The sequence below is a fragment of the Kogia breviceps genome, chromosome 1 (genome assembly GCF_026419965.1).
Source record: "Kogia breviceps isolate mKogBre1 chromosome 1, mKogBre1 haplotype 1, whole genome shotgun sequence".
NCBI lineage: Eukaryota > Metazoa > Chordata > Mammalia > Artiodactyla > Physeteridae > Kogia > Kogia breviceps.
The window spans coordinates 39,230,117-39,255,968 of record NC_081310.1 but is presented as its reverse complement, the minus strand read 5'-3'; the positions used below and the strand labels follow the sequence as shown (position 1 = coordinate 39,255,968).

At 35.5% G+C, this 25,852-nt stretch overlaps 1 protein-coding gene across 1 annotated transcript in view; it reads right to left on the bottom strand.

The window, feature by feature from the left end:
- CATSPERE (catsper channel auxiliary subunit epsilon) overlaps positions 1-25,852 on the bottom strand; it is a 229,026-nt gene that overhangs the window by 82,113 nt on the left and 121,061 nt on the right. The window contains exons 10-11 of the mRNA XM_067009900.1: positions 24,774-25,251; positions 8,430-8,872 (exon numbers count right to left, since the gene is read on the bottom strand). Coding sequence (XP_066866001.1) covers positions 8,430-8,872; positions 24,774-25,251 — 921 coding nt within the window. The remainder of the gene's footprint in view (positions 1-8,429; positions 8,873-24,773; positions 25,252-25,852) is intronic.

Below are 25,852 nucleotides of genomic sequence, written 5' to 3'. Positions count from 1 at the left end.
AGGTATCTAATTTAACAGACATCTAGGTTATGGTCTACTGAAATACTCCAAAGACAGGGGCTGATGGGCTACATGTTTGTGCTCTCCCTCTGCCTCACTCCAGTTGCTGGTATCTCCCAGAACACAGCTTCTACACTCATCTTGCACCTTGGTTTTTGTGGCTGCCATCCATGGGTTGCCTCTTGATTGACTGGCTCTGGTGGCCAGTGGGGCTTGCACTCACTGGACCTGTAGGACTGTAATAGATGGAAGAGGAGGTCTTAGCTGGCTGCACCTCCAGGGCATAGCAGGCACAGTCTTTCTGTAAAAAAGGACTATTAGCTTATCTTCATAGCTATGGCCTGAGAGGAAGGCTTCTAATTAAAACTATATCTAAGGGCTGACTATAATTCTCTTCAGAGACCTCATAGGGGCATAGGGGAAGTGTTATCTTTGTAGTCTCTCTCTGCCTTGCTCCAGGTTGCTGGTGTCTCCCAAAAAGCAGCTTATACACATGTCTGGTGCTTTTTGGTGGTTGCTGACTGGGGAATGCTCCTAGATTACCTGGCTCTGGTGGCCAGCAGGGCTCATGTTTGCAGGTCTCATAGGATTGTTAAAAAGTGATAAATAGTTCTTAACTGGCTGTTCCTTCCAGAGAACAGCACAGAGATGGTAGACTGAAATGAACCCCAAGTCTTTCCGTGAAAGAGACCTGTTAGCTTACTTTTATAGATGTGGTCTGAAAGGCAGGCTTCTAATTAAACACACATCTAGGTGCTGACTATAATTCTCTCCAGAGACTGGGGAGGCTGGCAGGTGCACCATCATTGCACTCTCCCTTTGCCCCACTCCAAGTTGTCAGTATCTCAGAGAAGGTAGCTGTTATACACATCTGGTGCCCCAGTTTTTGTGTCGGCCACCCAGAGAACACATCCCTCAATAGTCTGGCTCTGGTGACAAATGGGGCTTGTTCTTACAGGTTCAAAGGGATAGTAGCAAACAAAGAAACATTTCTCAAATGGCTATCAGCCTAAGGCTCAGCACTGAGGCAGCAGACAGAAATGCCAACTCCCTGAAAGAGGTACATTTGCATAGTTTAAAAGCTGTTCCCTTAGTGTCTGGCTTCCAATCAACTTGCATCTGGGTGCTGAGATACTCTCCCCACTTTGAGAGACTGACAGGTCTTAGCACACCCTAAAATGCTGGAAGCCACTAAGAATAATGTAGGTGGCTTGGACAATCACAAAGTCTTGAGAGACAACCAAGAACTCAGGCAGTGTTGAATGATAAGATTCATCTCCTACACAAAATGACTCCTTCTAGACTAGAAGTAGCTGTTTTATTTACTGCATAGAAACCAATGCAGAGAATCAAGGAAAATGAAGAAACAGAAATATATTCTAAATGAAAGAATGAAATAACATCACATTAAAAAAGTCTTAATAAGATAGTGATAAGTAATTTACCTGATAAAGAGTTCAAAATAACAGTTGCAGTGATGCTTACTGAACTCAGAAGAATGGATGAACAAAGTGAGAATTTCAGCAAAGAGATAGAAAATATAAGAAAGTATTAAATAGAAGTCACAGTGCTGAAGAATACATTAACTGAACTGATACATACAATAGAGGAGTTCAACAGCAGAATAGATGAAGTGGAAGAAAGAATGAGTGAACTCAAAGACAGGGCAGTGGAATTCACCAAAAACAGAGCAGGAAAAAGCAAAGTGAAGATAGTTTAAGGGACTTATGGAACATCATGTGGACCAACATTTGCATTATAGGAGTCCCAGAAGGAAAAGAGAGTGAGAGAGGGTAAGAAAAATTGTTTGAAGAACTAATGACTAAAAAACTTTCTTAACCTGGGGAAGGAAACAGACACCCAGATCCAGGAAGCTCAGAGAGTTCCAAATAAGATAAACTCCAAAAGACCCACACCAAGACACATTGTAATTAAATATCAAAAGTTAAAGACAAGGAGAAAGTCTTAAAAGCATCTTGTTGTACACAAAGGAACCACAAGAGACTATAAGCAGATTTTTCAGTAATAACTTTGCAGGACAGAAGGGAGTGGTATGATATATTCAAAGTGTTCAAAGTAAAAAACTATCCTTCAGAATTGAAAGAGAGATAAAGTGTTTTCCAGACAAGCACAAGCTAAAGGAGTTCAACAACATTAAACCCACCTTACAAGAAATATTAAAGGCAATTCTTAAGTAGAAATGAAAGGGTGCTGTTAGTAACAGGAAATACAAAAGTATAAACCCAAGTGGTAAAGGTAAATATATAGTAAAATTCAGAATAATCTAATATGTGCATATGGTGAGTTAATCACTTATGAAGCTAGTATGAGAGTTAAAGACAAAATAGTAAAAATAACTATAATAATTTGTTCATAGATACACAAGATAAAAAGATGTAAATTGTGACATCAAAATGTAAAACATGGGAAGGAGAATAAAAATGTAGAGCTTTAGACTATAATCAAATTTAAGTTGCTATCAACTTAAAATAGACTATTATAAATATAAGTAATATGTTTTATATGTAAGCCACATGGTAACCATAAAGTAAAAACTTATAGGAGATACAGATAAGATAAAAGAAATGAATCAAAGCAAACCACTAAAAAAGTCATTAAACCAGAAAGGAAGAGATCAGAGAAGACAAAAGGAGCACAGAAGAACTACAAGACAGCCAGAAACAATTAACAAAATGGTAATAAGTACATACCTATCAATAATTTAAATATAAATGGATTAAATTCTCTAATTAAAAGACATAGGGTGGCTAAATGGATAAAAGAAAACAACCCTTCTGTATGCTGTCTACAAGAGATTTACTTCAGATGTAAAATTACACACAGATTGAAATTGAAGGGATGGAAAAAATATTTTATGAAAATGGAAATCAAAAGAAAACTGGGATAGCTATAGTTATCAGACAAAATAGACTTTAAAACAAAGACTATAATATAGACAAAGAAGGTAATTATATAATGATAAAGGGGTCAATCCAACATGATATAACACATACACACACAACATAGGAGCACCTGCATATATATAGCAAATATTAACAGAGCTAAAATGAGAAATAGACAGCAATACAATAATAGTAGGGGACTTTAATTCCCTACTTTCATCAACAGATCATCCAGACAGAAAATCAATAAGGAAACGTTGGCCTTAAACAACAAATTATACTGAATGACTTAACAAATATATACAGAACATTCCATCCAAAAGCAACAGAATATATATTCCTCTCAAGTGCACATGAAATATTCTCCAGGATAGATTATATGTTAGGCCACAAAACAAGTCCTAATAAATTTAAGAAAATTGAAATTATATTAAACATCTTTTCTGACCATGTGGTATGAAGCTAGAAAGCAATTATAAGAAGAAAACTGGAAAATTCACAAATATTTAGATATTAAACATTCTGCTGAACAAACAATGGGTCAAAGAAGAAATCAAAAAATACTTTGAGACAAATGAAAATGGAAACCCAACATACCAAAATTTATGGAATGCAGCAAAAGCAGTTCTAAGAGGGAAGCTCATTGTGATAAATGGCCTACATTAAGAAATAAGAAATATTAATAAAAAAATATAATTTTACACCTTGAAGAACTAGAAAAAGAAGAATAAACAAAGCCCAAAGTCAGTAGAAGGAAGGAAATACCAAGGATCAGAGCAGAAATAAATAATTAGAGACTGAAAAAACAATGGAAAAGATCAGTGAAACTAAGAGCTTTTGTTTTTAATATAAATAATATTTACAAACCTTTAGCTAAACTCACTGACAAAAAAAGAGAGAGAGGACTCAAATAAAAACAGATATGAAAGAGAAGACATTACAATTGATACTACAGACATAAAAATGATCTTAAGAGACTACTATGAAAAATTATATGCTAACAAATTGGACAACTTAGAAGAAATGGATAAATTCCTAGAAACATGCAACCTACCAGACTGAATCACTGAGAAGTAGAAAATCTGAACAGACAAATTACTAGTGAGGAGACTGAATCAGTAATCAAAAACTTAAGAAAATCTTAAGAAAATCTTAAGTCCATGACCAGAATGGCTTCACTAGTGAATTATACCAATATTTAAAGAAGAATTAATGCCAATCCTTCTCAAATTCTTCCAAAAATATAGAAGAGGGAACATTTCCAAACTAATTTTACAATGCCAGCATTACCCTGATACCAAAGCCAGACAAAGATGCCACCAGAAAAGGATATTATAGGTCAATATTCCTGATGAAAATAGATGCAAAAATTCTCAGCAAAATTTGGGAAGATAAATTCAACAATACATTAAAAGTATTATATATCATGATCAAGTGGAATTTATTCCAGGGATGCACGGATATTTCAACATGCACAAATCAATCAATGTGATATAGCACATTAACAAAATGAAGGATAAAAATAATATGATCATTTCAATAGATGCAGAAAAGCATTTGACAAGATTCAACATCCATTTATGATAAAAACTCTCAACAAAGTGTGTAGAGAGGAAAATACCTCAACATAATAAAGGCCATATATGACAACCCTATACCTAACAACATACTCAATGGTGAAAAGCTGGAAGTTTTCCTCTAAGATAAGGACCAAGACAATAATGTCCACAGTCACCACTTTTATTCAAGTTCTAGCCAGAACAATTAGGCAAGAAAAAGAAATAAAAGGCATCCAAATTAAAAAGGAAGAAGTAAAGCTGTCACGACTTACAGATAACATGATATTATATGTAAAAAGCCCTAAAGGCTCCCTAAAGACCCCACCCTAAAACAAACCAGTAAATGTGCAGGATACAAGATCAATATATAAAAATCTGTTGCATTTCTATGCACTAATAAGGAACTGCCAGAAAGAGAAATTAAGAAAACAATTCCATTAACAGTTGCACCAAAAAGAATAAAATGCATAGGAATAAACCTAACTCAGGAGGCGAAAGACCCATACACTTTAAACTATATAATATTGAAGAAAGAAATTGAAGACACAAATAAATGGAAAGATTCTACATGTTCATGGATTGGAAGAATTAATATTGTTAAAATGTCCATACTACCCAAGCTATATACAGATTTAATGCAATCCCTATCAAAATTCCAATGGCATTTTTTCATAGTAATAGAATAAACAATCCTAAAGTTTGTATGGAACCAAAAAAACACCCTGAATAGTCAAAATGGTCTTGAGAAAGAGGAACAAAGCTGGATTCAAACTACATTACAAAGCTGTGGTAATCAAAACAGTATAGCATAAGCATAAAAACAGACCAATTGATTAGTGGCACAGAATAGAAAATCCAGAAGTAAAACCTATGCATATGTAGCCAATGAATTTATTACAAAGAAGCCAAGAATATACAATGAGGAAAGGATAGTTTCTTCAGTAAATTGTGTTGGGAAAAATGAATAGCCACCTGCAAAAGAATGAAATTGAAACTATCTCACATCATATACAAAAATCAACTCAAAATGAGATTATAGACTTGAATGTAAGATCTGATACCCTGAAACTCCTAGAAGAAAACATAGGTGGTAAGCTCCTTGGAATTGGTCTTGACAAAAGTTTTTGGATTTGATACCAAAAGCAAAGGCAACAAAAGTAAAAATAAACAAGAGGAACTGAATCAAACTAAAAAGCTTCTGCACAACAAAGAAAACTATCAACAAAATGAAAAGAAAACCTAGTGATTGGGAAAAAATAGTTACGAACCATACATCTAATAAGAGGTTAATATCCAAAATATATAAGGAACACCAACAACTCAAGAGCAAGAAAACAAAAAATCTGATTTAAAAATGTGCAGAGGATCTGAATAAACATTTTTCTGAAGGAGACATACATATGGCCAACAGATACATGAAAACAGGTACAACATCACAGGAATGCAAATCAAAACCACAATTAGATCTTACCTCACACCTGTTAAATGACTATTATCAAAAGGACAAGAGATAAGAAGTGTTATCTTGTAATGAGGATTTGGAGAAAAGGGAACCATGAATTGTTGGTTGAAATGTAAACTGGGGCAGCTACTATGGAAAACAGTATGCACGTTCCTCAAAACATTAAAAATAGAGCTACCATATGATCCAGCAATTCCACTTCTAGGTATTCATCCAAAGGAAGCAAAAACACTAATTTGAAAAAATATATGCACCTCCATGTTCACTGCAGCATTTTTATAACAGCAGAAACATGGAAGCAACCTAAGTATCCTTCAATGGATAAATAAATAAAGAAGATGTGGTAAGTATATATACAATGGAATATTTTTCAGCTATAAAAGAGAAGCAAATCCTGCCATTTGTGACAACACTGATGGACCTAAAGGGCATTATGCTAAGTGAAATAAGTCAGACAGTGAAAGACAAATATCATATGATCTCATTTATATGTGGAATCAAAACCAAAACCAATACCCCCATGACCTCATAGATACAGATTGATCATTGCCAGGAGTGGGGGATGGGTGAAATGGATAAAGGTGGTTACAGGTACAAATTTGCAGTTAAAAAAGAAATGTCATGAGAATATAGTGTACAGCATGGTAACTATAGTGAATAATATTGCAATTTGAAACTTGCTAAAATAGTAGATCTTAAAATTCTCATCACAAGAAAATTTGTAATTATGTGTGGTGATGGATCTTAACTAGACTTAATGTGGTAATCATTTTATAAAATATACAAATATTAATCATTATCTTGTACAACTGAAACCAATAAAATGTTACATATCAATTATACCTCAATATTAAAAAAAGAATTTAGGTCAATTAAGATATTCAGAAATAATTTTCAAAATTTCAAAACTAACTTTTGGTATAAATATCATTATGAAACCAGCTAATAGCATTAAAAGCTTTAAAAAATTAGTTATCCACTTTTGTTATGGGTGTCATACTCAGTTTTTTCTTCAGAAATTAATGATTACTTATGAAGCTTAGCACCATAGTGGCCAATAATTATAACATTCTAATACCACTATAGTTCATCAAATCTAAGATGCTATCATAGGTAAGACTCATCCCAATTTCAAAGATGTTAAATGTTAAAAAAAAAAACTAGAAAACTGTGCCTTAGAAATGATGAAATATTGTGGTGGTGGTAGTAGTAGTAGAAACAGCAGAAGTGGTGATAGTCATAGTAGTAACACATACATATAGTGCTTATTATGTGCCAGGTGCTCTTCTAAGCCCTTTACATATATTAACTCATTTAATCCTCATAAGTAAAGTAAATACTATCATCATCATCATTGTCATCAACATCAAAGATTTAAAATCTTGCTCATTGTCATCAGCTAGTAAATGATAGAGCCAATAGTTTATTTAAAAATGCAAATTTGGGAGAGTGGACAAGATGGTGGAGTAGAAAGATGCTAAGCTCACCTCCTTTTATAGGCACACCAAAATTACAAATATTTACAGAGCAACTATTGATGATAATGACCTGAAGACTGGCAGAAAAGATTTTTCACAACCAAAGAAGGAACCACAATGAGAGGGGTAAGAAGAATGGAAATTTAGTAAAGTCAAGACCCACATCCCTGGGTCAGCAACCAAAAAATGGAAGATAATCACAATTGCAGAGGTTCTCCCCAAGGAGAGGGGTGTGTCCGTACATTGGGCTCCTCAGCCGAGGGTTCTGCACCAGGAAGAAGAGTTCCCAGAATGGCTGGCTTTGAAGGTCAGCAGGGATTGTGATTCTGCTCTTAAAGGGCATGCACAAAATCTCACACATTCCTAGTCTTAGCACAGAGGCAGCAATTTAAAAGGAACTAGGGTCAGACCCATTTGCTGAACTTGAAGAGACTCCTGGAGGGGCAGGGGGCAACTGGGACTCCCTCTGGGAACATAGACTCTGGTGGCAGCCATTTTGGGGAGCCGGTTCTACCACAAGGACATTGGTGCTAGCAAGTGCTCTTCTGGAGTCCTCCCTCTAGCCTATTCTGGGGGCTTACCAGCCACAAGTGGATGGCATCATCCACAGCCCCCCCCCGACCAGCCAGCCATCATGGGACCCAGCCCCACCACCAGCAGGATGGCATCAGCCTTGGGACTCCCTGGACAGTACAGCCAACAATGTCAGGACCTGGCCCTGTCCACAAGCAGCCTCAGCGGGAAGAAGGACCTGGCAGCCACTGTATAAAAAAAAGGAAGTGAACAATATAATTGACAAAGAGTTCTACAGGAATGTGTTTTTAAGTGGCAAAGAGGCCCTGGATATTGAAAGTAAAAATTGTTGCTCAGGAATTAATGACTTACCATATCATTATTCATTAAAAACTTACATATTTCTCAACATTTTCAAAGCTAAATTTGGAGGGAAGTCCATTCTTTTAAATGTTAATATTATAATTTTACATTTATTAAAATCAAATGAAAGAATTTTAAAATATTAACTTACCATGGTTTTAGTGCAGTATCCTGAGACAATTTCATAGTGAACCTGATGTTTCTCTTCCAATATTTTTGGGCCATATGATTCCACAATAATATACAGACCAATATTTTCTGGATAGACTATTTGAGCCCAAACTGACAGGTTTTGTCCCTTGTCCAAAAGATAAAAAACATGAAAAATATCATTATGAAATGCCACATAGGGGCATTTTTCTTTTGTTTTGAAAGCTATACTTTGTGCTTCCAGTTTTAAGGGATATTCCTGTGGATGTATTGTGCCATTTTCAAAAACATGTATGAGATACATTTTACCAGATGTATTCAAGGAAATTAATGATTTTATTGTGCTATTTGTCCATAAATGCAGCTTTACTGTATCTTTAATATTAATCTTGAAATAAAACATTACATTATTTTCCATTTTTACCACGATATTTCCATAATAATCTGGAAAAAAGAGAGAAAAGTTTGTGTCATTCTATGTTGACATAAATCCATGCTGTTTTATTTAAGTGCACTATTAACCAAAATAATTTCTTTCATAGTGATTATTTATATACTTTGAGAAAATTAGAGTGTTCAGGCAGAAACCCATAACATTACAAGATGTTTGAGAGCTTCTATCCCACTTTGTAGCAGAGCGTTTTTTTTCTGCATACCTTTCTCCTCACATTCACTCTATCACTTTTATAATCACATTATTAACATAGAAGAAAGAGCTGGAATGAGTGCATTAGATAATAATGAGGATGAGCATGACAGGAATGGTATTATTAGGAAGCATTGTATTATGGACTGAATTATGTTGCCTCAAAATGCATATGTTGAAGCCCTAACTCTCATTGTGACTGTATTTGGAGGTAGAGTCTTTAAGGAGGTAATTAAGGTTAAATGAGGTCAAAAGGATGGGGCCCTAATCCAACATGACTGATGTCTTTATCAGGGGAGGAAGATACACCAGAGAGCTCTTTCTCTCTCTGCATGTACAAAGAGGAAAGGCTATGTGAGGACAAAATGAGAAGGTGGCCACTGTCTTCAAGCCAGCAAGAGAGTCTTCCTCAGAAACCAACCTTGATGACACCTTGATCTTGGACTTCTAGCCTCCAGAATTGTGAGAAAATAAATTTCTATTGTTTAAGCCACTTAGTCTGTGGTATTTTCCTATGGCAGCCATAGTAGGCTAATGCAACTGGGATGAAGAAATGGTGGTGGGAGGGAGACAGCACCTCTTCAGGTTCACTTTATACAAAATAATTAACTTTCTTCCCTTAATAGAGTATTATGCCTAAGTCATAGAGATTCGTAGACAATAAGTCGCTTAACCTCTTTGGTTCTATAACCATATGTATAAAATGAACAGTTGGGCTAGTTGGTTTCATAACTTCCTTTCCAGGTACGTCACTCTTTGCATACAGCCCCTACTTTCTTTAATTTTCAAAAACAACACTTAGAAAGGACTGGCTGAAAGGAGGAAGGTGAATTCAAAGAGTTAGGGAGGTTCAGAGCTCTTCGTGCATTTGCAACTTACATTTGGAATATGAATAATTAAGTGACATTTTCACAACTTTACATAAATTATATTCTAATCAAGCTCTTAAATCAGAAACACCAATTTTTTTTTTTTTTTAGGATCAGAATACTTTAATAAGATAACAGTGTCAACATACTACCATTTTCCTATCACACTGCTCATTAAAAACATTATTTAATGAATTTTGGATTAAATATGAAGTTAAGATGAAAATTAGGAATTATTTTTTAAATAATGAGAATAAGAACACTACATATAAAACTCTGTGGGACGTAGCTAAAGCCATGCAGAGAAAAATTCATAGCATTATGCTTTCCATAGTTTTAAATGCCTAGAAAACAACAAAAACTGAAAATAAATGAACTAATTATTTAACTCAAGAAGCAGGCAACAGAATACCAACATTACAAACAAAAAGCAGAAGTGAAGCATCATTAATGACAAAAGCAGAAATTAAGGAATTAAATAAAAAAGAAAGTAGATTTGATAAATCAGAGTTCTTTTCAAAGGAAAGGAAAACAAAAACAAAAAATTCTAAAAAAAAAAAAAAGATGCCTTGCAAGCCAAACTAGCAAGGAGTGGGACATAAACAATATTATAAATAAGAGAATATGATTACAGATATATAAGAAATTTAAACATTAAAATGGGAAGCCTTTGCCAATAAATTAGAAAATTAGAAAAAATGATTGCTTTCCTAGGAATAAACAAACTTCTAAACTTGACTGAAGAAGAGATGAAAGATTTTAACAGACTAATCAGAGAAAATAAAATTAATGAAGAGATATAACATTCCTGGTTGGGAAGACCTGATATTGAAATATGTAATCATCTATTCAATAAATATCAATATTTATTGAATGCCCACTATAGCTACACACTGTTCCAGATACTTGGGAGGGACATATTAGTAAAAAAACTGAAAGATCATTTTCTTTTGTAGCTGCTATTCCTTTAGGGAAGACAGCCAATAAACATAAGATAAGTAAATTATATAGTGTGTTGGCAATTAAAGCTATAGTAATCAAAACAATATAGATCTTGTGGAGTTAGATGAGGGAAGGTGATAGCCTAGAAACTGAACTCAGTTAACATGAGGATTAAATGCATAATAAAATTGGCATTTCAAATCTGTAAGGTAAGTGGTGTTTAACAGAAGACTGATTTGAAGGCAATGCCAGGTTTCACAGGAAAAATAGAAATAAAAAATAAAATTAGATTCCTTATACCAAATATAATTCTAGATGAATTAAAGATTGAAACATAAAAATTATAATGCTAAATTATAAAAATAAAATATGTGGTAATATCTTTATAATTGGAAAGACCTTTCATACTATGACATTACAGAAGAATTCACAAGTAAAAATACTAACAAATTTGACTACATAAAAACTGAAATTGTAAATGTCAAAGTCCCTGCAAAAAGGCACCAAGAAATTACACACAACAGAAAATATTTGCAATATGTGTCAAAGACAAATGGATAATATACATTATAAGTAAAAAATATATCAATAAGAAAATAAGCAATCCAGTGCAAAATAGCTAAACAGTATGAATTGACAATCCAGAGAAAATACAACCAATGAACATACAAAACTAGATAAAACATCTAGTTATAAAATGTGCAATAAAATGAGAATTACACATTTTTCTTCCACACTATGGGTAAATAGTAAACAGATTTTATAAAAATATACATTTTTCAAATACTTTTGGGTGAGTTTAGACTGACAATTTTAAGGATTTATCAACTTTTTAAATATTAAGAACTCTGACTCAAGAATTCTATATTTAATAATCTATGTCACAGGAATACTTGTACAAGTGTACAAGTACATATATACATATTCTCCACAGTGGCTTCTTTAATTTAATTTTTATTTTATATTGGAGTATAGTTGATTTACAATACTGTGTTAGTTTCAGGTGTGCAGTAAAGTGATTTAGTTATACATATACATACTTCCATTCTTTTTCAGATTCTTTTCCCATATAGCTAATTATAGAATATTGAGTAGAGTTCCATGTGCTATACAGAAGGTCCTTATTGACAATTTATTTTGTATATAATAGTGTGTATATGTTAATCCTAAACTCCTAATTTATCCCTCCCATCACCTTTTCCCTTTGGTAACCATAAGTTTGATTTCAAAGACTGTGAGTCTGTTTTATAAATAAGTTAATTTGTATCACTTTTTAAGAGTCCATATAAAAGTGATATCATGATATTTGTCTTTCTCTGACTTCACTTAGTATGATAATCTCCAGGTTCATCCATGTTGCTGCAAATGGGATTATTTCATTTTTTTATGGCTGAGTAATAGTCCATTATATGTATGTACTGCATCTTCTTTGCCCATTCCTCTGTTGATGGACACTTATGTTGCTTCCATGTCTTGGCTATTGTAAATAGTGCTGCAATGAACATTGGGGTGCATGTATCTTTCTCAAATTATGGTTTTCTCTGGATATATGCCCAAGAGTGGGATTGCTGGATCATATGGTAATTCTATTTTTAGTTTTTTAAGGAACCTCCATACTGTTCTCCATAGTGGTTGTACCAATTTACATTCCCACCAGCAGTGTAGTAAGGTTCCCTGTTCTCCACACCCTCTCCAGATTTTATTGTTCGTAGACTTTTTGATGATGGCCATTCTGTGTGTGGTGATACCTCATTGTAGTTTTGATTTGCCTTTCTCTAGTAATTAGCAATGTTGAGCATTTTTCATGTGCTTTTTCACCATATATATGTCTTCTTTGGAGAAATGTCTATTTAGATCTTCTGCCCATTTTATGATGGTTTTTTTTTTTTTTGAAATTGAGCTGCTTGCACTCTTTGTATATTTTGGAGATTAATTCCTTGTCTGTGGCCTTGTTTTCAAATATTTTCTCCCATTCTGTAGGGTTGTCTTTTCATCTTGTTTATGGTTTCCTTTGCTGTGCAGAAGCTTTTAAGTTTCATTAGGTCCAATTTGTTTATTTTTGTTTTTATTTCCATTATTCTAGGAGGTGGATCAAAAAAGATCTTGCTGTGATTTATGTCAAACAATGTTCTTCCTATGTTTTCCTCTAAGAGTTTTATACTGTCCAGTCTTACATTTAGGTCTGTAATCCATTTTGAGTTTTTTTTTGTGTTTGGTGTTAGGGAGTGTTCTAATTTCATTCTTTTACATGTAGCTGTCCAGTTTTCCAAGCACCACTTACTGAAGAGACTGTCTTTTCTCCATTGTATATCCTTTCCTCCTTTGTCATAGATTAGCTGACCATAGGTACATGGGTTTATCTCTGGGCTTTCTATCCTGTTCCATTGATCTATAGTTTTGCTTTTGTGCCAGTACCATATTGTCTTGATTACTGTAGCTTTGTAGAATAGTCTTAAGTCAGGGAGTCTGATTCCTCCAGCTCCATGTTTTTCCCTCAAGACCACTTTGGCTATTTGGGGTCTTTTGTGTCTCCATACAAATTTTAAGATTTTTTGTTCTAGTTTTGTAAAAAATGCCATTGGTAATCTGATAGGGATTGTATTGAATCTGTAGATTGCTTTGGGTATAATAGACATTTTCACAATATTGATTCTTCCAATCCAAGAACATGGTATATCTCTCCACCTGTTGGTATCATGTTTAATTTCTTTCATCAGTGTCTTATAGTTTTCTGCATACAGGTCTTTTGTTTCCCTAGGTAGATTTCTTCCTAGGTATTTTATTCTTTTTGTTGCAGTGTTAAATGGAAGTGTTTCCATAATTTCTCTTTCACATTTTTCATCATTAGTGGATAGGAATGCAAGAGGTTTCTGTGCATTAATTTTGTATCCTGCAACTTTACCAAATTCATTGATTAGCTCTAGTAGTTTTCTGGTGGCATCTTTAGGATTCTCCATGTATAGTATCATGTCATCTGCAGACAGTGACAGTTTTACTTCTTTTCCAATTTGTATTCCTTTTATTTCTTCTTCTTCTCTGATTGCCGTGGTTAGGACTTCCAAAACTGTGTTGAATAATAGTGGTGAGAGTGGACATCCTTGTCTTTTTCCTGATCTTAGAGGAAATGGTTTCAATTTTTCACCATTGCGAATAATGTTGGCTGTGGGTTTGTCATATATGGCCTTTATTATGTTGAGGTAGGTTCCCTCTACGCCCACTTTCTGGAGAGTTTTTTTTATCATAAATGGGTGTTGAATTTTGTCAAAAGTTTTTCTGCATCTATTGAGGTGATCATATGGTTTTTCTTCTTCAATTTGTTAATATAGTGTATCACATTGATTGATTTGCGAATATTGAAGAATCCTTGCATCCCTGGAATAAATCCCACCTCATCATGGTGTATGACCCTTTTAATGTGTTGTTGGATTCTGTTTGCTAGTATTTTGTTGAGGATTTTTGCATCTATATTCATCAGTGATATTGGCCTGTAATTTTCTTTTTTTGTAGTATCTTTGTCTGGTTTTGGTATCAGGGTGATGGTGGCCTCATAGAATGAGTTTGGGAGTGTTCCTTCCTCTGCAATTTTTTGGAAAAGTTTGAGAAGGATGGGTGTTAGCTCTTCTCTAAATGTTTGATAGAATTCACCTGTGAAGACATCTGGTCCTGGGCTTTTGTTTGTTGGAAGATTTTAAATCACAGTTTCAATTTCATTACTTGTGATTGGTCTGTTCATATTTTCTCTTTCTTCCTGGTTCAGTCTTGGAAGGTTATACCTTTCTAAGAATTTGTCCATTTCTTCCACGTTGTCCATTTTATTGGCATAGAGTTGCTTGTAGTAGTCTCTTAGGATGCTTCATATTTCTGTGCTGTCTGTTGTAACTTCTCCTTTTTCATGTCTAATTTTATTGATTTGAGTCCTCTCCCTCTTTTTCTTGATGAGTCTGGCTAATGGTTTATCAATTTTATCTTCTCAAAGAACCAGCTTTTAGTTTTATTGATCTTTGCTACTGTTTTCTTCCTTTCTATTTCATTTATTTCTGCTTTGACCTTTAAGATTTCTTTCTTTCTGTTAACTTTGGGTTTTGTTTATTCTTCTTTCTCTAGTTCCTTTAGGTGTAAGGATAGATAGTTTATTTGAGAATGTTTTTGTTTCTTGAGGTAGGCTTGTATAGCTATAAACTTCCCTGTTTGAACTGCTTTTGCCACATCCCATAGGTTTTGGATCATTGTGTTTTCATTGTCATTTGTCTCTAGGTATTTTTTGATTTCCTCTTTGATTTCTTCAGTGATCTCTTGGTTATTTAAGAATGTATGGTTTAGCCTTCATGTGTTTGTGTTTTTTACGTTTTTATCCCTGTAATTGATTTCTAATCTCATAGCGTGTGGTCAGAAAAGATGCTTGATATGTTTTCAATTTTCTTAAATTTACTGAGGCTTGATTTGTGACCCAAGATGTGATTTATCCTGGAGGATGTTCCTTGCGCACTTGACAAAAGAGTGTAATCTGCTGTGTTGGATGGAATGTCCTATAAATATCAATTAAATCTATCTGGTCTATCGTGTCCTTAAAGCTTGTATTTCCTTATTAATTTTCTGTTTGGATGATCTGTCCATTGGTGTGAGGTGTTAAAGTCCCCCACTATTACTGTGTTACTGTTGATTTCCTTTTATAACTGTTAGCAGTTGCCTTATGTATTGAGGTGCTCCTATGTTGGGTGCATATATATTTATAATTGTTATATCTTCTTCTTGGATTGATCCCTTGATCATTATGTAATGTCCCCATTGTCTCTTGTAACATTCTTTATTTTAATGTCTATTTTTTCTAATATGAGTATTGCTACTCCAGGTTTGTTTTGATTTCCATTTGCATGGAATATCTTTTTCCATTCCCTCACTTTCCATCTGTATGTGTCCCTAGGTCTGAAGTGGGTCTCTTGTGGACAACATATATATGGATCTTGTTTTGGTATCCATTCAGCAAGCCTGTGTCTTTTGGTTGGAGCACTTAATCCATTCACATTTCAGGTAATTATTGATATGTATGTTCCTATTATCATTTTCTTAATAGTTTTGGGTTTGTTTTTGTAGGTCCTTTTCTTCTCTTGTGTTTCCCACTTAGAGAAGTTCTTTCAGCATTTGTTGTAGAGATGGTTTGGTGGAGTTGAATTCTCTTAGCTTTTGCTTGTCTGTAAAGTTTTTGATTTCTCCATCAAAGCTGAATGAGATCCTTGCTGGGTAGCATAATCTTTGTTGTAGGTTCTTCCCTTTCATCACTATAAATATGTCATGCCACTCCCTTCTGGCTTGTAGAGTTTCTGCTGAGAAATCAGCTGTTAACCTTATGGGAGTTCCCTTTTATGTTACTTGTCGTTTTTCCCTTGCTTCTTTCAATAATTTTTCTTTGTCTTTAATTTTTGTCAGTTTGATTACTATGTGCCTCAGTGTGTTGCTCCTTGGGTTTATCCTGTATGGGACTCTCTGTGCTTCCTGTACCTTGGTGGCTATTTCCTTTCGCATGTTCGGGAAGTTTTTGACTGTAATCTCTTCAAATATTTTCTCAGGTCCTTTCTCTCTCTCTTCTCCTTCTGGGACCCCTATAATGCAAATGTTGTTGCATTTAATGTTGTCCCAGAGGTGTCTTAGGCCGTCTTCATTTCTTTTCATTCTTTTTTCTTTAGTCTGTTCCACAGCAGTGAATTCCACTATTGTGTTTTCCAGGTCACTTATATGTTCTTCTCCCTCAGTTATTCTGCTATTGATTCCTTCTTCTGTAGTTTTCATTTCAGTTATTGTATTGTTCTTCTCTGTTTGTTTGTTCTTTAATTCTTCTAGATCTTTGTTGAACATTTCTTGCATCTTCTCGATCTTTGCCTCCATTATTTTTCCAAGGCTCTGGATCATCTTCACTATCATTATTCTGAATTCTTTTTCTGGAAGGTTGCCTATCTCCACTTCATTTAGTTGTTTTTCTGTGGTTTAATCTTGTTCCTTCATCTGGTGTATCGCCTTCTGCCTTTTCATCTTGTCTATCTTTCTGTGAATGTCATTTTTGTTCCACAGGCTGCAGGATTGTAGTTCTTCTTGCTTCTCTCCTTTGTATTTCTGTGGTGTCATTTGTAGCTTCTTTTTTCATTTCTAACTTTATTGATTTGAGCTCATTACCTTTTTTCTTGATGAGTCTGGATAATGGTTTATCAATTTTGTTTATCTTTTCAAAGATCCTCCTTTTAATTTTATGTTTTCTATTGTTTTCTTCATCTCTATTTCATTTATTTCTGTTCTGTTCTTTATGATTTGTATCCTTCTACTAACTGGTTTTTTTCCCTTCTTTCTCTAATTCTTTTAGCTGTAAAGTTAGGTTTTTTTATTTGAGATACTTCTTGTTTCCTGACGTAGGCTTGTATCACTACAAACTTCCCTCTTAGAACTGTTTTTGCTGTGTCACATAGATTTTGGATTGTTGTTATTTTGTTTTCACTTGTCTGCATGTATTTCTTGATTTTCTCTTTGATTTCTTCAGTGATCATTGGTTCTTTAGTAGCATGTTTTTTAGACTCCATGTGTTTGTATTTTTTCCTATAGTTGATTTTTAGTCTCATAGTATTATGGTCAGATAAGATGCTTGGTATGATTTCAGTTTTCTTAAATTAACTGAGGTTTCTTTTGTGGCCTAGCATGTGATCTGTCTTGAAGAATGTTCCATGTGCACTTGAAAAGAATGTGTATTCTGCTGCTTTTGGATGGAAAGTTATATATATATATATATATATATATATATATATATATATATGTATCTATTAATTCTATCTAATGTGTTATTTAAGGCCAATGTTTCCTTATTAATTTTCCATCTGGAAAATCTGTCCTTTAATGTACGTGGGTTCAAAAGTCCCCACTATCATTGTGGTACTGTCAGTCTCTCCTTTTATGTGTATTAATAGTTTGTTTATATGCTTAGGTTCTACTATGTTGGGTGCATATATATTTACAATAGTTATATATTCTCCTTGGATTGATTCTTTATCATTATGTAATATCATTTTTTGTCTCTTGTAACAGTGTTGCCTTAAGGTCTATTTTGTCCAATATAAGTATTGCTACCCCAGCTTTCTTCTTGTTTCATTTGCATGGAATACCTTTTTCCATCTCTTCACTTTCAGTCTGTGTGTCTTTAGATATGAATTGACTCTCTTGTAGGCAGGATATATATGTGTCTTGTTTTTGTATCCATTCAGCCATGTCTTTTGATTGGAGAATTTAGTCCATTCACATTTAAAATAATTATTGACATGTATGTTCTTATTGCCATTTTGTTAATTGTTTTGTGGTTATTGTGTAGTACATTTTGATCCTTTCTTCATCTTTTGTTCTCCTGTGATTTGATGATGATCTTTAGTATTATGTTTGTATTCCTTTCTCTTTCCTGTGTGTGTATCTGTTATAGATTTTTGGTTTATGTTTACCATGAGGTCTACTTATAACAATGTATATATACATGTGATTGTTTTAAGTTGCTGATGTCTGAATTTCAAACACATTTTAACAAACCTGCATTTGTACTCTCCTCCCTGCATGATTCCTCTTTTTGACACTATATTTTATATCTAATTTTTTTGTGCATCCCATAACTGCTTATTGTGAATATAGATGATTTTACTACTTTTGTCTTTTAAGCTTTCTACTATCTGTGTATGTGGTTGATTTTCTACATTTTTTTTGTATATTTGTCTTTACTAATGAGCTTTTTCCTTTCATAATTTTCATATTTCTGGTTGTGGCATTTTCTTTTTTGCTTAGAGATATCCCTTCAACATTCCATTTTAAGCTTGTTTGGTGGTATAGAACTCTTTTAGCTTTTGCTTATCTGTATAAGTTTTGACTTCTCCATCAAATCTGAATGAAATCCTTGCCAGGTAGAATATTTTTGTTTGTAGGTTTTTCCTTTTTATTACTTTAAATATATCATGCCACTCCCTTCTGCCCTACAGAGGTTCTACTGAAAAGGCAGCTGATAGCCTTATGGGAGTTCCTGTGTATGTAACTTATTGCTTTTCCCTTATTGTTTTTAATATTCTCTACTTTTATGTTTTGGCATCTTAATTACAATGTGTCTTGTGGTTCTCTTTGAGTTGACCATATTTGGGACTCTCTGTGCTTCCTGGACTTTGATGTCTGTTTTCTTTCCCAGGTTAGGGAACTTTTCAGCTATTATGTCTTCAAATGTGTTCTTGGCCCCTTTCTCTCTCTCTTCTCTTTCTGGGACCCCTATAATGCAAATGTTAGTATGCTTGATGTTATCCCAGAAGTTTCTTAAACTGTCCTCATTACTTTTCCTTCTTTTTTCTTCTCAGTGTCAGTGATTTCCACTACTATGTCTTCCAGATTGCTGATCCATTCTTCTGTATCATTTAGTCTAATGTTGGTTCCTTCTAGTGTATTTTTCATTTCATTATTGTATTCCTCACCTCTGGTTGTTATTTATATTTTCCAACTCTGTTAAAAAATCTCTAACTTCTCTCTCTGTGCATCCATTCTTCTCCCCAGTTCTTTGATCATCTTTATGATCATTACCCTGAACTCTTTCTTGGGTAGATTTCCTATTTCCACTTCACTTAGTTTTCTGGGGTTTTATCTTGTTCTTTTGTTTGGAACATGTTCCTCTGTTGTTTCATTTTGCCTAACATGTTGTTTTTATTTCTTTGTATCTGGTAGGTTATGTTTCCTGACCTTGGAAAAGTGGCCTTTTGTAGGATATGTCCTATGCATCCTTGTAGCACACTCCCCTCTCATCACCTGAGCTATATACTCTAGGGTCATTCCCTATGTGGGTTGCATAGGACCTTCTGTTGTGGTGGGTTGACTACTGTGGGTGGCTTGGTAGGCTTTGTTGGCTCCCAGTCCAGTTGGTTACCAGGCTCTGACTTTTAAGGAGGCTGCCAGCTACTGGTTGGTGGAACTGGATCATGAGGTGGTGTGCTGCAGAACCCCAAGGGGTCCCTGGTGTTAGTGCTTGTTCACTGGTGGATGGTGTTAGGGTCCAGGAGATCCTGGGATTGATGCCTGTCCACTGGTGGGTGAACCCAGGTCTTGGGGCTAGTACCAGCTTACGATTGGGCAGAACTGGGTCCTCAGGTCTGGCTGCAGGGCCCAGGGGCCCCAGAGCTGATTTCAGATTGCTGATGGGTGGGTCCAGTTCCTGACACAGCTGGATGTTGGGTCCAGAGTGTAGGTTCAGGTTCCAGCTGGTCACAAGGTTGGTGCTGGTCCACTGGGTCCCCAGGTTGTGGGCTGTGGTTGTTCTGTGGCTAGTGTCTGCCCACTGGTGGGTGAGGCTGGCCCCAAGGCTAGAGCAGGCTTTCTGGTGGCTGGTGCCTGCTCACCGGTGGTAGAGCTGCATCCTGGTGTCTCTGGCTACAAGGTCTTGGGGGCTCCAGGTTTAGTTCTTGAGCTCTGGTGTGTGGGTCCAGGTCCTGGGCCTTCTGATGGGCAGGGCTGTGTCCAGAAGTGGCTGTGGGCTCTGGGGGTCTTAAGGCAGCCTGTCTGCTGGTGGGCATGGCTGTGTCCCCACCTAGTTAGTTGCTTGGCCCAAGGCATCCCAGTAGTGGTGGCTACAGGCTGTTGGGCAGGGGCAGGGTGGGGTCCTGAAGCTAATAAACTAGAGGGAGAATTCCAAAATGATGCTTGCCAGCACCAGGGTCCATGTGGGAGAAAGAGCTCTCAAAAATGGCTGTGGCCAGTGTCTGTGTCCCCAGCATGAGCTCCATTTTCCTCCTGCCTCTCCAGGAAATTCTCCAAGATCAGCAGGTAGGTCTGACCCAGGATCCTTTCAAATTACAACTTCTGCTCTGGGTCCTGGAGCATGTGACATTTTCTGAGTCTCTATTTCCCACAACTCTCCAGGACTCCTGAAAGTAAGCCCCACTGGCCTTCAAATCCAAATGTTCTGGGGAGTCATCCTCTGGTGCTGGGGAACACAATGTGGGGTTCAGACTGCTCACTCCTTAGGGAGAACCTCTGAAATTATAATTACTCTCCTGTTTGTGGGCTGCCCAGAGACATGGGGCTTGAGTATACTGTGACTCTGTCCCTCCTACCTGTCTCATTGTGGTTCCTCCTTTATATCTGTAGTTGTAGATATTTTTCTGGCAGGTTCTGGTCTTTTTCATCAATAGTTGTTCCTTAAATAGTTGTAATTCTGGTGTTCTTGTGAGAGTAGGTGAGCTCAGGTCCTTCTACTCTGTCATCTTGTCTGATTTCACCTGTTATATTTTGAATTTTCTTTTTAAAAAGTCTGGATAAATTCACAGGAACTTGTTAATAGTGGGTTATCTGAGAAATGGAAATAGTGAAGGCTGAGGACATTTAACTTCATATCTCATATACTGATAAATTATTTAAACTTTTAATTTCAGCATTTCTGAATGGCTTTCAGTACAATATTCAAACTTTAGGGTCCTCTAAAATCTATCCCAAATTTATCATTCTGAACTTATCTTCTTTTCACTATGGTCTTTTAAAAACACAAATATCCTGCTTCTCTCTTGCTTAAAACTCTTTAGAACTCCTTAGAGGCCTTAGAAAAAGGTCCAATTTCTTCATAAGACTTTTGAAGTCTTCAATAATCTGGACTCTATTTCTCCAGAAGAGACTCAACCCTTTTCTCTCTGCAGAACTCTGTTTCAGCAGTTTATCCTCTTTCAAGTTCTGGAAAGTATCCTGTCATCTCTGTCTCTGGGTCACTGGGCACACCAATCCCATCAATTGTCTTCACTGTCCAACCCCGGCTTATTCAGCAGATCTCAGTTTAGATACCACTTCCCTACCTCAAGGTAGCCTTCCCTACTTCCATGTCTCCCAATTTGGGTAAGGTACTCAATCTGTGTGTTTCCATAGCACCCCATATTGTCTCTATCATAGAATTAAACATGTTGCTTTATTTGCATGTTAACTTGTCTTTATCCTATGTAATTTTGCAGACTCTGGGAGGGTGGGAATTGTGTTCAAATTACCACTATATCTCCAACCCCTAGCAGAATGCCTCACAAATAGTGGTGCTCAATGAATATTTTTCAATTATTTATTCCAAAAAGTACTTATTATATACTGTTCTAGGTATTGTGGTTAAAGCAGCAAATATAACAAAGTCATGCAGAACTTTTTTTTTAGTGGAAGATTCAGCTAACAAATAAGTACACATATCACTTGTTAGGTGATGATAATTGCTGTGACCAAAATAAAGAAGTGTAAGGGATAGAGCAGGGGAGTTAGGTCAGGGTCAGGGAAGAGCTCTCTGATAAGGTGACATTTGGACTTAAACCTGAATTAAGTATAAGAGTTATGTAGATTTCAAAGTGAGGAATATTCTTGGCAGTAGATATCCAGGGAAACAGGAGATATTCAAGGAATAGCAAAAAGGACAGTCTGGCTAAGTAACACCGAACAAAGGGTCGAGGGATAGGAGGTGACATCAGAGTCCTGGGCCAGATCACATATTGTTTTTCAGGTGATGCTAAAGGTTTTAGATTTTATTCTGAGTGATATAAGAAGCCAAATGAGGGTTTTAAGTAGAGGAATAATATGATTTTGCATATATTTTCAAAGGCTCACTCTGGCTGCTAGGTGGACTCTGGTTAGGGATGGAGACGCAAGGATAAAAGATGAGAGACCACTTAAAAAACTATTGTATGTACGGGCTAGAGAGGGTAGGGGCTTGAACTGGAGTGGGAATGGTGAAAAAATGTTAGATATTAGATAAATTTTTTAGATATAGCCAACAGGGTTTGATAATAGCTTGTTTGTGGGATGTAAAAGGGGAGGATTCAAGGATGAGGTCATGGTTTGTGGCTGGAAGAAAAGAAGTGCTGTTTACTCGATAGGGGAGGACTAGGGAAGAAGCAGGTTGAAGTGTGGGTGAGGGAAACAAGGATTCAGTTTTGGATATGTTAGTCTGAGATGCGCACTAGTCATCCAAGTGAAGGTATCAAGAAGGTAGTAGGAAATAGTAGTTTGGAGTTCAGGCTAGGGATCATGCCTGGAGGGCAAAGAATGAATGTAAATAGAGTTCAGAAGATGTCTGAGAACCAAACCCTGAGGTATTTCTCCATTTAGGAATTAAGAAGATGAGAATGGAAAAGAGGCTAAGGAGGAATAGCTAGTGAAGTAGGAGGAAGACCAAAAAAGTGATACTCTAAAATTCAGTGAAAAAAAAGTGTTTCAAGAAAAAGGCCATGTTGAATTATTTCAAATGCTGTTGCCAGATCATGAAAGATGACTGAAATTTGGTCACTGGATTAGCAAAGTGGAAGTCATTGAAACTCTTGATAAGGTCAGTTTCTGAGAAAATTTGATTAGAGCGGATTCAAGAGAGAATAAGAGGAAAGAGGAAAAAGTAAAACCAGGCAATACTTCCTTGGAGTTTTGTTGTAAAGGGGAGCAGCAAAACTGGATGGTTGAGAGTTGAAGAATGACATGGGGTCAAGAAAGACTAATTACAAATTACAGTGATATCTACTTTAAATTTCATGGTTAATTTATCTCCTAGCTAGATTCCCTGAGGATTAAACTTCCTATTTCTTTTTTTAATATAAATTTATTTATTTTATTTATTTTTGGCTGCGTTGGGTCTTTGTTGCTGTGCATGGGCTTTTCTCTAGTTGCGGCAAGTGGGGGCTACTCTTCATTGTGGTGTGCAGGCTTCCCATTGCGGTGGCTTCTCTTGTTGTGGAGCATGGGCTCTAGGTGCGAGGGCTTCAGTAGTTGTGGCATGCGGGCTCAGTAGTCGTGGCTCACAGGCTCTAGAGCGCAGGCCCAGTAGTTGTGGTGCACGGGCTTAGTTGCTCCATGGCATGTGGGATCTTCCCGGACCAGGGCACGAACCCGTGTTCCCAGCATTGGCAGGCAGATTCCTAACCACTACGCCACCAGGGAAGTCCCTAAACTTCCTATTTCTTTGCATTTCCTATAATGTTTAGTACACTGCCTCAGGAATAATAACATGAAGAATAACTACTATTAATTGAAGGTTTATCACTTGCCAGATATTATTCTAAGCATTTTATATACAATCCCTTATCTAATCAACATGACAGTCCTATATTCTAGATTAGAAAACTGAGGCTTGGAAATGTTAAATGACATGTTCATGGACTTGAAAACAGATCTATTTAACTCTACAACACCTGTTATAGATTAATTGAATTGTGTCCCCTGAAAAAAGATATGTCAAACTTCTAACACCAAATACTACTTCAGAATGTAACCATATTTGGAAATAGGGTCATTATAGATATAATTATTTAAGATGAGGTCATACTGAAATAGGGTTGGCCCTGGTGTCCTTATAACAAGATGACATGTGAAGACACAAGAATTCTATGTGATGACAAAGGCAGCAATTGGAATGATGCAGCTGCAAGCCAAGGAATGACAAAGTTTGCCAGCAAGTCACTAGAAGCTAGGAAAGATTCCCTAGCTTTCAGAGGGAGTATGGCCCTGCCAACACTTTGAATGTGGACTTCTAGCCTTTAGAACTGAGACAATAAATTTCTGATGTTTTAATTTTGTACCATTTTGTGGCACTTTGTTATGGGAGCCCTAGGTAATGAACACAACAACACATACATTGAAAATGCATATGTAAGTTGCATATGTATCTGCTGATTGGCCAAAATGAACCTCTGAAAAAAGAATCTGAGTTTGCCATTTTGCTTTGTGAGATCCTACTGAACATTAATAGAATTTTAAAGATTAATAGAATTTTAAAAGTGGTAAAACAGCACCTTTATCAAAAGCACCATATATTAATACATTAAAATTATTAAACCTTCATAAGCAAGATATCTATTATGAAATATAGAATAATTTTTGCAGAATGAGAATACCTTACCCATAAAAACATCATGAATAGTGCTGTTATGTGATAATCTTGATAGATTTCCAAATTCTGTAGGTGTTTGTAAAACTCCAGTATCTGTGAAATTATGATAATAATAGTAGATCCTATGTTTGTCCCATAGTATTAATTCTGGCATTGCTGAATATATAAAATTTGGAATTAAAAAAGTGTCAATAGTGACATCTAATGCAAAGTCTTGGAATACCCACTGTTTTGTGTCTTCATTGTATATCACTAGGTAAATAGTTTTGATGATGTTACATGTGATGCAGTAATTTAATAACAAGCCAAGTTCCAAAGGGTGTCCTGTATACTCAACATTGTGTATAGTCAGAGTAGCAGCTGATGACATATTTAGAAGTTCTTTCAGTTTTTCAGTAGTTATTATTTTAACAAATTTAAGCAAATCATATCCAAGATAAACCTCATTTTCTGTCCAGATTGCCATGCTGCTTCTTCTTCCTTTATCCTGTGACAAAATTGTAAATAATTAGACAGTCTTTGATTCTAGGGACAGTGTTAGCAGTTCTCATCTTCTAATTTGCTACATTTAAAAATAAAACATAACTACTAAGATTTAATTTTTATTATATTTCTGACTAATACTTCAGACCTAGAAATATATTACATGAAAATATATTACACGCAAGCATAAAAATAAATGATTCCAGTGATTTTATTATTTTATATACTTTTTCTATCAGTAGAAATAATTATTCTTAATTCCCTTTTAAATCCTCAAAGAGCTTCAACCTTCTCTTTTCTTATGTATTTATCCACTCTGGTCAGAAGTGCCCCTTTGACCCTGATGTTTACTAAGGTCAAGATATAAGGACACTTACATAGACAGAGGAATGGATAAAGAAGATGTAGTACATACATACAATGGAATATTACTCAGCCATTAAAAAGAATGAAATAATGCCATTTGCAGCAACACGAATGGACCTAGAGATTGTCATACTGAATGAAGTAAGTCAGAGAAAGAGAAAATATCATATGATATTGCTTATATGCAGAATCTGAAAAAAATGATACAAATGAACTTATTTACAAAACAGAAACAGACT